This window comes from Chiloscyllium plagiosum, chromosome 33 (genome assembly GCF_004010195.1).
Source record: "Chiloscyllium plagiosum isolate BGI_BamShark_2017 chromosome 33, ASM401019v2, whole genome shotgun sequence".
NCBI lineage: Eukaryota > Metazoa > Chordata > Chondrichthyes > Orectolobiformes > Hemiscylliidae > Chiloscyllium > Chiloscyllium plagiosum.
Window position 1 is genome coordinate 15,772,335 of NC_057742.1, and position 15,958 is coordinate 15,788,292.

At 39.0% G+C, this 15,958-nt stretch overlaps 1 protein-coding gene across 2 annotated transcripts in view; it reads left to right on the plus strand.

Annotated features, from left to right (window-relative positions):
- tmem106a (transmembrane protein 106A) overlaps window positions 1-12,592 on the plus strand; it is a 27,547-nt gene extending 14,955 nt beyond the window's left edge. For both annotated transcript variants that reach the window (XM_043675028.1, XM_043675027.1), the window contains 4 exons: window positions 3,582-3,722; window positions 5,110-5,153; window positions 6,033-6,086; window positions 7,244-12,592. In XM_043675028.1, coding sequence (XP_043530963.1) covers window positions 3,582-3,722; window positions 5,110-5,153; window positions 6,033-6,086; window positions 7,244-7,391 — 387 coding nt within the window. In that variant the 3' untranslated portion in view covers window positions 7,392-12,592. The remainder of the gene's footprint in view (window positions 1-3,581; window positions 3,723-5,109; window positions 5,154-6,032; window positions 6,087-7,243) is intronic.
- Window positions 12,593-15,958: the final 3,366 nt, after the last annotated feature.

The window sequence follows — 15,958 nt, forward strand, 5'->3', positions numbered from 1 at the left end:
ATTATAGTACAAGCCAAACAGAGAACAGCCAGGGAATTCCTAGAGGCATGGCACTCATCCACAGATTCAATCAATAAGCACATCGATCTGGACCCAATATACCGGCCACTGTAACGGACAGCTGGAACTGACAACCGGAAGCGACAGATTCAAATCACTACAAATGCCGGAGGAAAGATCACAGAAGCGCTTCACAGGAGGCACCCAAGGACTGAGGATGTCACCTAGACAGGGGACGAAACGTCTGCAACACAAATTCCCAGCTCGGCGAACAGAACCACAACAATGAACACCCGAGCTACAAATCTTCTCACAAACTTTGAATTTATTCTCTGTCCTAGCATTCATCACAGTCATCATAATTCTATGACCCTTTGAGAGAAATAATTTCTCCTCATTTAGGCTTTAGATTTCCTACCCCCTAATCTTAAAACTATGACCTCTCATTTTAGACTGCCCAAGGAGGTATCATTATCTCAGCATCTACTTTGCCAATCCCCTTTAGCATCTTGTATACCTCAACTTGATCTCCTTTCATTCTTTTAAACTCTGTAGAGTATAGGCATAAACTGTTCAATCCCTGTTCATAAGGCAAACACATTATCTCTGGAACTAATCTAATGAACCTCCTCTGAACTGCCTGCAATGCAAGTAAGTCCTTCAAAGATAGGGCCACCACAATATGCAGTACTCCAGGTGTAGTCTCAGCAATGTCATGGACAGTTGGAGCAACACCTTTGTACTCTCTTCCTTTAGCAAAAAATGTCAAAATTCCATTTGCCTTCCTTATTACCCACTGTACCTGCTAATTATCTGCTGTTTGTGCACTAGTACCCTGACCTCTGCACCGAAACACCCTGAAGTTCCATTTACATAAGTTGCCTTTCCATTCTTCTGATAACCTCAAATTTAATCAGGTTAAACTCCATCTGCAAAATTTTGGTCCATTCACATTTCCATTTTTAAATTTCTTATTTCATTATGAAACGTACTTTCCCATGTATCTTAATGTCATCTGTAAATTTGGCTATTGCACCCTCTATCCCTGCATCTATGTTATTAATATAGGTTGCAAATAATTTGGGCCTGAGAACCGAATCCTGTGGCTTTCCGTTAGTTACATCTCGCTAATCAGAAAAAGACCTGTGTGTCCTGATTCTGTGCTTTCTGTTGGTTAGCCAATCCTCTATTAAAGCTAATAAACTAATCCTAACCTGAACCCCATGTTATCTCTCCTTGTATATTAACTCTTTGAGTGGGACCTTAACAAATGTCTTCTGGAAATCCAGAAATACTACATCTACATGAAAGCGAGTTTTGAGAAGGTTTGTAGCTCAAGTTGAGGTTCTGGATGAAGGTTTGTTCGCTGAGCTGGAAGGTTTATTTTAAGACGTTTTGTCACCATGTGAGGTATGGTTAGCCTCTGGACAAAGCAAGGGTGAACATATAAATAGAAAGCAGGAATCATCAGCAGTGCTTCGTCCGCAGGCTCACTGAAGATGTTACCGAGTATAGTGATGAAACGTCTGAAAATGAACCTTCCAGCCCAGCGAGCAAACTTACATCCACATAGAGTCATGGAGACGTACAGCTGGAAACACATACCAATCAGATATCCCAACCCAATCTAGTCCCACCTGCCAGTACTCGGCACATATCCCTCCAAACCCTTCCTATTCGTATACCCTCCAAATGCCTTTTCAATGTTGCAATTGTACCAGCCTCCACCACTTCCTCTGGCAGCTCATTCCATACACGTATCACCGTCTGTGTGAAAATGTTGCTCCTTAGGTCTCTTTTTTTATATCTTTCCCCTCACACCCTGAAACCTATACCCTCTAGTTCTGGACTCCCCCACCCCAGGGAAAAGATTTTGTCTATTTGATTGCATTAGGTTAGATTCCCTACAGTGTGGAAACAGGCCTTATGGCCCAACAAGTCCACACCGACCCTCCGAAGAGCAACCCACCTAGTTCCATTTCCCTCCCCTTTTATCCTATCCATGCCCCTCATACTTTTGTAAACCTCTATAAGGTCACCCCTCAGCCACCGACGCCCCAGGGAAAACAGCCCGAGCCTGTTCAGCCTCTCCCGAAAGCTCAAATCCTCCGACCCTGACAACATGCTTGTAAATCTTTTCTGAACCCTTTCAAGTTTTACAGCATCTTTCCGATAGGAGGGAGACCAGAATTGCACGCAATATTCCAACAGTGGCCTAACCAATGTCCTGTACAGCCGTAACATGACCTCCCAGCTCCTATACAAAGGAAAGCATGCCAAACGCCTTCTTCACTATCCTATCGACCTTCAAGGAGCTATGAACCTGCACTCCAAGGTCTTTTTGTTCAGCAACACTCCCTAGGACCTTACCATTAAGTGTATAAGTCCTGCTAAGATTTGCTTTCCAAAAATGCAGCATCTTGCATTTATCTGAATTAAACTTCTCAGCCCATTGGCCCATCTGATCAAGATCCTGTTGTAATCTGAGGTAACCTTCTTTGCTGTCTACTACACCTCCAATTTTGGTGTCATGCGCAAACTTACTAACTATACCTCTTATGCTCCCATCCAAATCAAGGCATATGGAGTTTCATTCAAATAAATGCGAGGTGCTGCATTTTGGGAAAGCAAATCTTAGCAGGACTTATACACTTAATGGTAATGTCCAGGGGAGTGTTGTTGAACAAAGAGACCTTGGGGTGCAGGTTCATAGCTCCTTGAAAGTGGAGTCACAGGTAGATAGGATAGTGAAGAAGGCGTTTGGTATGCTTTCCTTTATTGGTCAGAGTATTGAGTACAGGGGTTGGAAGATCATGTTGCAGCTGTACAGGACATTGGTTAGGCCACTTTTGGATTATTGCATGCAATTCTGGTCTCCTTCCTATCGGAAAGATGTTGTGAAACTTGAAAGGATTCAGAAAAGATTTACAAGGATGTTGCCAGGTTTGGAGGATCTGAGCTAGAGGGAGAGGCAGAACAGGCTGGGGCTGTTTTCCCTGGAGCGTCGGAGGCTTAGGGGTGACCTTACAGAGGTTTACAAAATTATGAGGGGCATGGATAGGATAAATAGACAAAGACTTTTCCCTGGGGTCGGGGAGTCCAGAACTAGAGGGCATAGGTTTTGGGTGAGAGGGGAAAGATATAAAAGAGACCTTATGGGCAACGTTTTCACACAGAGGGTGGTACGTGTATGGAATGAGCTGCCAGAGGATGTGGTGGAGGCTGGTACAATTGCAACATTTAAGAGGTTTTTGGATAGTATATGAATAGGAAGGGTTTGGAGGGATATGGGCCGGGTGCTGGCAGGTGGGTTGGGATATCTGGTCGGCATGGACGGGTTGGACCGAAGGGTCTGTTTCCATGCTGTACATCTCTATGACTCTATGATTCTATTTATATAAATGATGAAAAGTATTGGACCTAGCACCGATCCTTGTGGCATCCACTGGTCACAGGCTTCCAGTCTGAAAAACAATCCTCCAGGATCTTGATTATCCACTTTGTATGATGCCTTCATGTCTTATTAATGGGCTGTCGATTGCTAATTTCCTTTTTTCTTTTGCCCCTTTTTTCTTTTGCAGAATATTATAAATGTAACAAACTATAACTTCTACAGCATCAGTATTACAGATCTCAATGTGCAGATTGTGTTTTTTAATGAAGTTCTAGGAACTGTCAACATCAAAAACACTACAGTTTTCAGACCCCTGGGAGGCGGCCAGGTAATGAATATTGGCTCAGTTACGTGTGTGCAATTGATGTCGTTGCTGTTTTAACAGCAATGTTAATTACATTTTCAACAGGTTACCCAAAGCAACGTGATAGCACATCTTTTGAAAATGTAAAACTTGTATCTACTGATACCAGTAACATTTACTTGCATCCTCATTGGTTTTGTTTGCTTGCATTTAGCTCTACCAGGGGCAGCACGGTGGCACAGTGGTTAGTGCTCTGCCCCACAGCACCAGGGACCTGTGTTCGATTTTCACCTCGTGCGACTGTCAATGTGGGGTTTGCACATTCTCCCCGTGTCTGCGTGGGTTTCCTCTAGGTGCTCTGGTTTCCTCCCAAAATCCAAAGATATGCAGATTAGGTGAATTGCCCTCGCTAAATTGCCCCTAGTGTTCAGGGATGTTTAAGTTTGGTGCATGAGTCAGGGGTAAATGTAGAGGAATGGATCTGGATGGGAGTCTTTTCGGAAGGTCAGTGTGGACTTGTTGGGCCGAAGGGCCTGTTTCCACACAGTAGGGATTCTAATTCTGAACTTCTGCATCTTGTCAAAAGCAGATCTAGCCAGGTTTTGGCAGCTAAATATATACAGTAAAAGTCTTTAACTTCAGACACATGCCTCACAGTCACACACTTGAAAATGAAAAGTAATAACAAAATACTATGGACAGTGGAAAATGAAAACAAAGTATTGGTAATACTTTAATTTAAGATTGGGACTTGCTCTGACATATGATTTGTTTTTTGCAATTACAGCAGCATATAGTATCCGTATACATTAAAACAAATAATGGTTTCCTTTTGTTCAATCAAATTTTAGCAGTTTCTCAGACAAGTACATGAAAATACAGCATCTTTATTGTTGCAAAAGCAATATGGTGATTGTAGCCCCTGCAGGATTTTAAAAAAAGTTAGAGGAGTTTATTGGAGGCATAGTTAATTGATAGGTATGAAGTTGGATTTTGCAGATAGGAAATATTCCTTGTTAGAAATGCATTTTGAGTTTTGCTTTCTGTTTTTCTGAAATTTAGACCAGATGCACACCATAAACCTCACTAATTATTGAGGATCACTAATTATTAATGAGTGCTGCATATAATTAATTCAGTGTGGACAAGCTATCACAGATTATTTCCTAACACAGATGTAAGGAGGACATCACTATAATACTGCTGTCAGAATTTCAAATTTGTTATGTTTTGCTTTACAGTTCAAACACTTTAGTGAATTTCATTGTTAGTGTGATTTATATTTGTAACTAATCACTGTTGTCTTCATTCAATAGATAAGATGATTTGCACACATCTTTTTATACTCTGTCAGGATCATGTGTCTATTGCTGTTCTGTATAGCATGATTACGTATTTTCCTGTGTTTCAGATTTTCTATGAGGTGACTGCCATCCTAGATGATTTAGGCATGTAGTAAGTATTATAATAAATTTTTGTTTAGAATTGTCAGGTCATAACCGAAATGGCAGTGGTTAGTAACTATTCCCTTGAGTTTTACATAATGAAAAATAGTCTCACCTTTAGTGTAGCAACAAACAAAAGTTACACTATGATGTAAAAGAAATAATTAGTATTCATTTCATGCCCTTCATGACTTCAGAAAGTCTTGGAATGTGTCACAGCCAACTGAATAATCTCAATGGCAAGGTCGCACAATTCATGATGAGTTGCAATTCAAGTTGTATTGGTTGAAGGCTGCATTTTGGCCAGCACTAGGAGGATTTGCTGCTCTTAATAGATCCCATTGTGCATGTTTTACATTCAGCTGAGACTTTGATATGACATTAAGTGCAGCAAGCCTCTGACAACCTCTCAGTGTGATATTGACCTGATAGTCTCAATTCTGTACTCTGTTTTGTACCAATGTTTAACCCAAACGTTTCTGATTCAGGTGTGAAAATAACTAATTGAGCCAACCTAACACATTTAAAATTCATCTTTAGAGGATGTCTAAGGCAATTGTAATAATTTAAAACTCCTACCTTTTGGGCATTTCCAAATAATAGTTACATCTTTCAGTTCTGTTGACTTGTTTCCTTAAGATGACATCTCTTGTTGAGCTACTGTTCTGCAGTCTCTGGCATCTGACATTTCTTCATTATGTGAAGCTCAGACAGTGATTGCATTGATAGCATTAAAATTAATTTAAAATTAGTGGTATCCCTGAAATAACCTAATTATGGTGCATAGTAGATTCATTGATAGAACCACTAACAGTATACAAATGTTAATGAGTAATTTGCAGTATGTATCAGAGAATCTGTAACATTATCTTTTCTTTTTATCTTTAAGCCATTACTGCACAATGCCTGAAATCAAAGTGCACAATATTGTGATCTCAATACAGTAAGTACTGCAAGACTAGGCCATTTTCTTTAGTTGGTTGAGTCTATTTGCAGATGTAATTGAAGTAAGTGAATAGAGTTATAGAGTCATACAGCATAAAAACGGGCCCTTCAGTCTAACTAGTCCATGCTGAACATAATCCCAAACTAAACTAGTCCCACGTGCCTGCGTTTGGCCCATATCCCTCCAAACATTTTTTCATGTAATTTATCTAATGTTTTTTAAACGTTTTAACTGTATCTGCATCCGCCACTTTGTCTTGGAAGTTTATTCCACACCCAAACCACGCTCTGTATAAAAACAATTGCCCCTTATGTCTTTTTTTTAATCTTTCCCCTCTCACCTTAAAATATGCCCCCAAGTCTTGAAATCCCACACCCAAGGGAAAAGACACCTGACATTCACCTTATGTGTACCCCTCATGATTTCATAAACCTCTGTTGTCTGATTTCTTTTGTTTAATTAGATCTCTATACTTATCCCTTTGCAGAGCATGCTTTCGGTGCATCCCAGATCTAAAGAGAACAATGTAATGGCCACATATCCACATATGTTTCCCTTCTATCATGAAGGACAGGATATTCTGTTCTGCATAGGCAGCTTTTTTTCTGTGCAGTGGTGATTTCTTGAACGAGACCATTTGTTTTTTTGTTGCGGTTCCCTAATAAACTTGAATATTAGAATAAAAGAGTTTCATCCTGGATTACTCTTTTAATGCTGTTCTGTACCTGTGCTTACAACTTCTTCTCCATCTGGCATGCTTTGCACAAGCAATCTGATCTTCTGTACAAAAGCAAGAATATGCTGTCCTTTTCAATTTCAATACATGCTTGTAAGTTAGAGCCTCAGTCTCTATGTCCTTGATCCAGAGATGACTTGCAGTTTCTATCACGTCCTTCACATCTTGCATTTTTCCATGTATCACTGCACTTGGGAAGCTGCTGCTGACAGCTAGTCACATTTAAACTTGTGAAAGCCAGTTATTTAATCCTGTTAATGTAGAAACCTTCCTGAAATATAAACAGAGTTGGAACTATCATTGACTGCCAAAATCGATCTGCAAATCAAATGCAGCACCAGTCTTCCAAAACTGTGTTTGTAAAAATAACAGCATGAAATTATTGTTCATTCTAATATTTTTTTCCTATCTTTTCCAGAGCAACAGTGACCGCTTGGTATTTGTCGCATTCTGAGCAAGTCTCCTTTGATGCCTACCAATATGTTGATTGTGGCTCCAACACCACCCACCTTCACAGCCCCTACTACCCTTCTCAGGGCAACCATTTGCAAGAGTTGCTCAGTTAACACAAATGGTATTTTTGCCCTTTCACTAAAGGCTTCCAGCATGGCACAAACACGTCCTCCTCTGTGTGTAGGTATTGTGCTCCTGGACTGATGAGATGATCCATCAGCCAGTTCTGCACACGTCTGCCTGATTATTTTATAGTGCTCTGTGTGGCAGTGTTACACGTGTAAGAGGAGTACATTAATTTGGGATGTCAAGCGTGTAATGGTGATTTGATAATCTGACAGTCTAGTAATAGAACATTCTGCTGAACTACCAGAGCTGGAAGATAAGATAAATTTAACTAGGGAATGACTAGGAACTGAACTGTGAACTGATATTTGTTAGTTCATTTCAGATATAATAGCGGCACCTTTTGTGGCCTCTAAATTTAAATATACATTTCCTTAAAAAAGTCACCTTTCATTCATTAGGCTGTTGCCCCCTGTTAAAAGGGACACAAATGTATAGAAAGCTTTTTTTTATGCAACATTTGTATGTGGCATTCTGGTCAACATCTGGAAGGTTCTTGTGCATTTATGGATAATGAACACTGCTATCTCTGAAAATACTTAATTGCAGAACAGCAGTATTCCCAATCACTAATGTGCAGTGACAGCATATACAAAGTTAGATACCCAACACATTCTGAATGTGTTATTTACTGTGTTCCGAAAAGCCACATTGTTTACTATACTAGTGCCACTTGTGAATATACACTAAAGCTCCTGCATGGTCAGTGGATAAATGTATAGTGAAATTCAGCTACACTGGTCAAGATGACCTTCCTTTTGATCCTGACTTGTTCTGATTTTAGATGATCTTTAATGATTTCAGTTCAGAGAGAGAGGTTATATAATTCAAGTGTAGTTATTTCACTGCCCCTGAACTAGGGCACTGTGATTCCTGCTTTAACTTTGAATGTTAGGTGAGTTTAAGATTGGTCTGATGGTTCCTGTAACTGAATTGATTGCAGACCTTCAATAACAGCCCCAAACCGGTGCCAAAGGATGCATAAGAAACCATATTGCAGCAGGATGACATCCCTTCGGCAGAGGGGAGAGAAATGTTGGAGGGGATTTTTTAAAATAAAAAAACCTTATCGATGAATGCTTACCAAAACTTTACAGCCAGCCCCAGAAGGTGCCCACAGTACGTAAGCATTAAAGATGTCTGAGTGTGACTGTGTCTCGGCCATACAGAGCAAATACCCCTATTTTAAAAGCCTTAGATTTACTATTGTAGATAATAGCCATAATTCAGTATTTTCTCTGTAATGTATGTAGTGTTCCCTCCATTAATTGGGGAGGACATTAGCACTTACCGCTTGCATGCATACTTAAAATTCTTTTAGTGATGGGGAGGAGGGTGCAATTATTAGCACAGAAGATGCTATTACATCTATATCAGTCACAGCTGACCACATTGTAAGTGCAGTTGTTCATCCCAGCTCGATCACTTTTAGCGATCGAAGATTGAAAGTTATTTGAAGCAGGATATTGTTCTTGCCTTAAACCAAATCATAGGAACCCAAGCAAACTTTTATCTGAAGTGTATGTTGATGGGCAGTTGAGAAGAACTCATTGTCATCATACTTGGTTGTTGAGTCGTTGCTATCCATTGGATTATGTTTGTTGCCGAGCAGGAACATTCTTTAAAACTTAGTTTTCCCACTTTCACCATGTTTTCAAAAGTGACCCAGTTAGAAATTGATTGATTGGGTGTGGCAGAATTTGTTTCCATTGAATTTGCACAAACTACATCAAATGCTTTTACTGTAGGCATCAGCTTGCAATGATTCACGTGGTCTTTTGCATTATTTTCACCTTCAGTTTTACTCATTGTTTCAACATTACTTCAGATTTGCATCAGCAATAGAAGTAAAGCTATCCTTTACTTCCTGTTATGCCTCACAGATAATTAAATGTTGTAGAATTGTTGGTATTTCTCGATTTAAAGAATATTTATCTGCTTTCAGTGTTTCAGGTCAAACTATAATCTTGTCATATCGATGTTTCAATTTGAAATTACACTTTCTCAAGTAACTGTCTTTGTCCATAGATACAGTCGATTTGGGCACCAATCATTGGTGTATTCTGAATCTTGTAATAGGAGTAAACAAATATTTGGTAGATTGGGCTTTCTTCCAGGAAGACAGATCCTGCAGGACTTCAGACTCAGTGCTGAATGGAACTGCAAATCAAAGAAATCAACCAGAACTAATCTTATGATTTGTTAATCTGTCTCATGTTGAATTATTGACCAAAGTAATAGTTATATTGAACCTGATTAAACCAATTTGTTCTGTCCTTTGTGGTGGTTGCTGATGAGTGTAAGGGGAAATTATATGGCCTTTTATTTGCATTAAACACAGCAGATTTTCACAGAATTGGTTATTTTAAATGACCAAAACAAGGAAGAACATTGGACATGTGCTGATGTTAGTCCTTAAAATTTACCCATGCTTCTGATATTTTTAAAATGATTAAAGTGCAAGTTTGATAAAGCTTGGAAACGTTTCATTGTCTAAGAAAATGTATTTCTGATTTCACTGGCTAGATGAAGTCGTTATTTTCATCCTAATGATGTTTGTACCCATGGTAGTTAGGTGAACTTGTATTTTGATAAATATTGTGTTTAGTCATTTCGATTTGCTAAATTTTCTCAAGTGCAAAGATACTTAGAGATTAATTTCTATTTAGCAGTATGATCACTTTTATGTAATGGCTGTGTTTCTTTCACAGATATTACATATAAGGTTCATTAGGTAATGTAAGGACATTTTATTCTACCAGGAATAGTGTTTATGTAATTGACACCATCTATAATTATACATCATCAAACTTAAAATATATTTCAAATTTAAACTTCTGCAGTAATATTCCTTCTTTGTCTTGCTTTGCTATACTTACCTCCTCACTTTTCTTTATTATGCATGACATGAGCATTGCTGGCAAGGCCAACGTTTAGTGCCAATCCTTTATTTCCCTCGTGGTATTCAGCTGCCTTCTTGATATTCTACAGATCATGTGGTGTAGGTGCACCAATAGTGTTTATAGGGAGGGATCTGGGATCTTCATCTAGCAACAGTGAAACAAGAAGAATAGCTTGTGTATAGAAAATGATTTCAGTGCAGATTGACATGACAGAATTTATCATTCTATGACTTTTCCTGTGTAAGTGTATTTAATTAACTTTTATGTCTGACCCTGCACTATTGTAGACACAAAATTGAGAATTGGTGTGCAAATCTGAAATGCTGCAGACACGCAGGTGTACAAATTATATGTTTAAAGTTTGAGTCCTTGACAGCCAAGTGGGTGTAATGCAAGAATTGGGAGTACATTTCTCAGAGATGTGCCTCAGTTAGTAAATTTGTGGCCTAAAATGTACTAGGCCATGCAGACCAAAATGTGTGATACTCCGTCTCTGATCTGTGTACATCTGAGCATGGACAGAGTTGGGCATGCATGGGTGGCCTCAGTGCTCCTGAGCTAGTTAACCGAAGTGTACCTGAGTTCTTGGTCTTGAGTATTACACCAACTCTGGCTAGTAACTTCAAATGATAGATTTAGATGGGATCAAGTTCTGAGGCAAAAAACTCCACATTTGAATCGTCTACCACTATTCACTGCCTATGCTGAAGCATAAAAAATATAGCATTTTGGGCAAGATGTACATAAGCGGAACTTTTGTCCACAGTAAGAATCTTCAGGAAATTGAAGGTGTAAAAGGGATTCATTTTGAGAACTTGTTTGGTATGTGTACTAAAGTTAGTGACTGAAGTATATTAAATAAGGAATTTCAACTAAAGTAATTTAGTTAACATCTCCATTCTCCAATTATATTTTAAGAATTTTAGATTTTTAAAAATGTTTTGCAATTGGCATGTTATTTTGATATTTAAATTTGCAGAGTATTTCACTCATTTTGCAGAGTATTTCACTCATTTATGCAGTAACAAAGAACACATGACCTTCCTGCAGAGTTTTGAGCTTGCTGTGTTGCACTAAAATCGCACCTAATATAAATCGACTTGAATGGAGCTTAAATGCAGTTAACATAAAATTCTATTTGCATAACTGTATTCACTTTTAAATACATAAATTGCCAGATATAAAGCAGTAAATTAAATCCTGAACTTCAGGTAAATTTAAGCTTTGTTCAGCTCCCTTCTAACGTGATCTGAACTGTGGATTAAGTTTCAATTTCGTAATTCCTTTGCAGGTATCATTATTTCACATAATTAAGCATTCTAAAGACACCTTTCAACGCAGCCCATGATAATTAGTTAAGCCTGTGAAATAAATTGCCTCATTGCAATTAATGTTTTCAGTCTGTATTACTGATAAATCATGGGATGAACACAAAAGGTTATTAAACTACATTAAATAATGACACAGCTGGTAAACCACTGCTGAAGTGTGATGTGGTTTTACTCAGCTTTTCTTAATTAAATCTGCTCAGTGGAAAGTACGCTAAAAATTTTATTTAGTAATTGAGCCTTAAAGTAATTTGAAATGTTGGTTAACTAGGTGATTAAGTAATGGGGGCTCAGTTAGCCAGGTTGAAATCAATAACTGATTTGGGGGAGTATCCCAGTTATATATCTGTATATAGGGAGAGGCATCACTCTTTTATGTAGTTGTGGACTGGGAACACCTTGTTCTGAAAGATCTTTAAATCCTGCCATTGTGAAAACTAGCCCTGAATTGGCTACTGTACATCAACTAGTTGTGAAACTTTCAGTGCACTGTTTGTACTCTTGGATTTAATTGTTCAGGTAATAAAGTAATTTCTGATGTTAATAATTGATGGTATGAAATTGCATCACCAATAATATTATTGAGCACTTTTCCATGTGTAAACCCAGTGACACTTTAATATGGTAACCACACTGCTGCAGTCATGGAAAAATTAAGTGTTGATCTTAATGCTACTCCTTACATTAGGTTATGAAATTGGGAAAGATGCTTTCATTCATTCCTTATGTATAGCCAATATGCACAACAGAAAGATAACTGAAAATTGAATTTTTGATGTCCAACTTAATCGCAAAATGATTAAATGATTAATCGCAAAATTACTTTAAATATGGTGAGTTTTGTAGAAAGTGTTGTATCACACTTAAATATTGTTTTAGTTTGGTACTACCCTATGTTTTCAAATGGATTGTCTTGTAATTGTGGCTTTGTTGCTAATTAAAAGATAATTAACATTTCTTTGTGAGGTTGAATTACTATATAAATGCATAATGATTTGTAATTAATGCAAATCATTTTCAAGATAACATGATAGTTGTGATTTGGATATCAACACTCAACATTTTGAAGTGGATTAGGAAGACTTAAGTCAAAAAGAAAATTATCACCACTTTGGGTAAATTTGATTTGGAGATGCCGGTGTTAGACTGGGGTGTACAAAGTTTAAAAATCACACAACACCAGGTTATAGTCCAACAGGTTTAATTGGAAGCACACTAGCTTTCGGAGCATCGCTCCTTCATCAGGTGATAGTCTACCTGAAGAAGGACTATCACCTGATGAAGGAGCGATGCTCTGAAAGCTAGTGTGCTTCCAATTAAACCTGTTGGACTATAACTTGGTGTTGTGAGATTTTTAACTTTGGGTAAATTTGGGTTCACATGTTATCATTACAACTCATTTGCGTTTACTGTGGTAGAACATAGATGGAATTCTATTAAAGAGTGTAACAGAACATGTCAGTTCTAAATATGGCATCATATTCTCATTCAGAATTAATGTTAATTTCTTTTTATTGAATTTATAAACTTGTTCACATGCAGATTTCCTTAAAATGCTATAATATCTACCGGTGTTCCTTACAATAACGACTTGTATTGATATAGTGCTTTTAAAATAAAACATTCCAGGATATTTCACAGGGTCTATATAAAGCAGAATCTCATGTCACAACACATAAGGTGACAGAAGGGCTGATCACAAAAAGCTTGGCCAAAGAGGCATGTTTTAAGGAATGTCTTAAAGGTAGAGAATTTTAGGGAGGGATTCTAGAGTTCAACATCTAGGTGAGTCTAGGCAGAGTGACTAAAAGCATGAATTATTTGAAATTTGGGAATGTTCAAGACAGCAGAATTAGAGTTCCGCAGAGATCTGATGGTTATTGGGTCTGTAGAAGATTCCAGAATGAGGACGTGGAGGGATTTGAAAATGAGGATCAGAATTTTAAAGTCAAGACATTGGTTGACTGGGAACCATTATTGGTCAGCAAGCACTGGCACAATCAGTGAACAGTATGAAGTATGAATAAGGATGTAGACAACAGATTTTGTCAATGACCTCAAGTTTTTCAAGGGTAGTCTGAGATATTGGCTAAGAATGCGTGGGAATATTCAAGTATAGAGGCAAAAAAGGCAGAGTTGGGCATTGTTCTGGAAATAGGAATAGGCAGTCTTAGTGCCTATAGATGGTCAGAAGTTCATATTCAGTTTTCAAATGACACAAGGGTTGTGAACATTTGGTTCAGTGTTCAGATCATTCTCACATGGGGTGGTTTTAGTAGCTGGAGCAAATAATTTGCAGAGCCTAAATATAGTGGCTTTTATCCTCACAATATTAGAGGAAATCTCTGCTTATCCAGTTGTGGATATCAAGGAACCATTTTGATTATTTAGCAATTGTGATTGAATTGTGAGAGGTGATAGTGGTGAGGTAAAGTTGGGTGTGATCAGCGAACATATGAAAATAGATTTCAAATAAAGTCATGCAAGAGCAGTATGTAAGTGACAATTAGAACAGAGATAAACCAAGGATAGAGTCTTAGGAGCCCTGTAAGATAACCATGAAGGAGCAGGAAGAGATGCCATTGATGGTGGTACTCTGGCTATGATTCAATAGGCCAAGGTCAAGCTGCCATAGTCTTACTTGACCATTGGGCTGCTCTCTCATTAGAGAAATGACTGGTGGTGACTTAACCTGAGGACCACCATATCTCAGGTGAGGGGAAAAGTTGAGAAGGAGAATCTTGCATGGTAACCTCACCTTGCAATAAGAATTGAATCTATGCTGTTGGCGTAACACTGCTTTGCAAACCAACTGTCCAGCCAATGAGCTAAAATGGATAAGAATGTAACCATATGGGTATAGTCCACACAGATGGATAACAACTGAACAGCACTGAAGATGGTGTGGTCAACAATGTCAAAGGCTGCAGGCTGGTCAGGAGTGAGGAAGTAAAAATGCTTACTATTGTCATCGTCATGAAGACTGTCAATTATGACATTATACTATTTTAGTGTGATAGCTGGGGCAGGTATCCAAACAAGGTAACCCTTGATGCTGGGAGGCATGATAATGCTACAGGAAGTAACAATGGTGTTTTAAAACTGGGTTATTAAGAAAGTACATTTTTACTTGAACCAACAAGCCTCAAGTTATGGCAATAAATATAAACGTATCCTCCGATGACAATGGCCACATCTGGATCCAGGGTTACATCTGCTTATTTTGGCATGTGATGTGTTTGATCAGAATGGGCGGCACGGTGGCACAGTGGTTAGCGCTGCTGCCTCACAGCGCCGGAGACCCAGGTTCAATTCCCGCCTCAGGCGACTGACTGTGTGGAGTTTGCACGTTCTCCCCGTGTCTGCGTGGGTTTCCTCCGGGTGCTCCGGTTTCCTCCCACAGTCCAAAGATGTGCAGGTCAGGTGAATTGGCCGTGCTAAATTGTGTTAAGTAAGGAGTAAATGTAGAGGTAGGGGTATGGGTGGGTTGCGCTTCGGCGGGTCGGTGTGGACTTGTTGGGCCGAAGGGCCTGTTTCCACACTGTAATGTAATCTAAAAAAAAACTTAGCACTGCTGGAATGTTCCTCTTCATAATGTCCAAATGGGGAAGACTGCACCTATTTAATGCCTCACTTCATCTGCATTACAAAAAAGCTCCCTTTGCTGCTTCTGACCAAAGCCTAAAATTTGGAAACTTTGAGAATTATATTGTGTGAATTTTGCATGAAATGTTTACCAAGGATAGAACATGGGAGACTGGTTAGGGATGCATTGGATTGGTCATGTATGCAGGTAACAAGACCATAAGACATAGGAGTGGAAGTAAGGCCGTTCGGCCTATCGAGTCCACTCCGCCATTCAATCATGGCATTCCAACGCCACTTACCTGCACTCTCCCCGTAGCTCTTAATTCCTTGCAAGATCAAGAATTTATCAATCTCTGCCTTGTAGATATTTAACGTCCTGGCCTCCACTATGCTCCCTGGCAATGATTTCCACAGGCCCACCACTCTCTGGCTGAAGAAATGTCTCCTCGTTTCCATTCTAAGTTGACTCTCTCTAATTCTAAGGCTGTGCCCACGGGTCCTAGTCTCCCCATCTAACGGAAACAAATTCCCAGCATCTACCCTTTCTAAGTCATGTATTATCTTGTAAGTTTCTATTAGCTCTCCCCTCAACCTTCTAAACTCTAATGAATACAATCCCAGAATCCTCAGCCATTCATCATATGTTAGGTCTACCATTCCAGGGATCATCCGTGTGAATCTCCGCTGGACACGCTTCAGTGCCAGTATGTTCTTCCTGAGGTGTGGGGCCCAGAA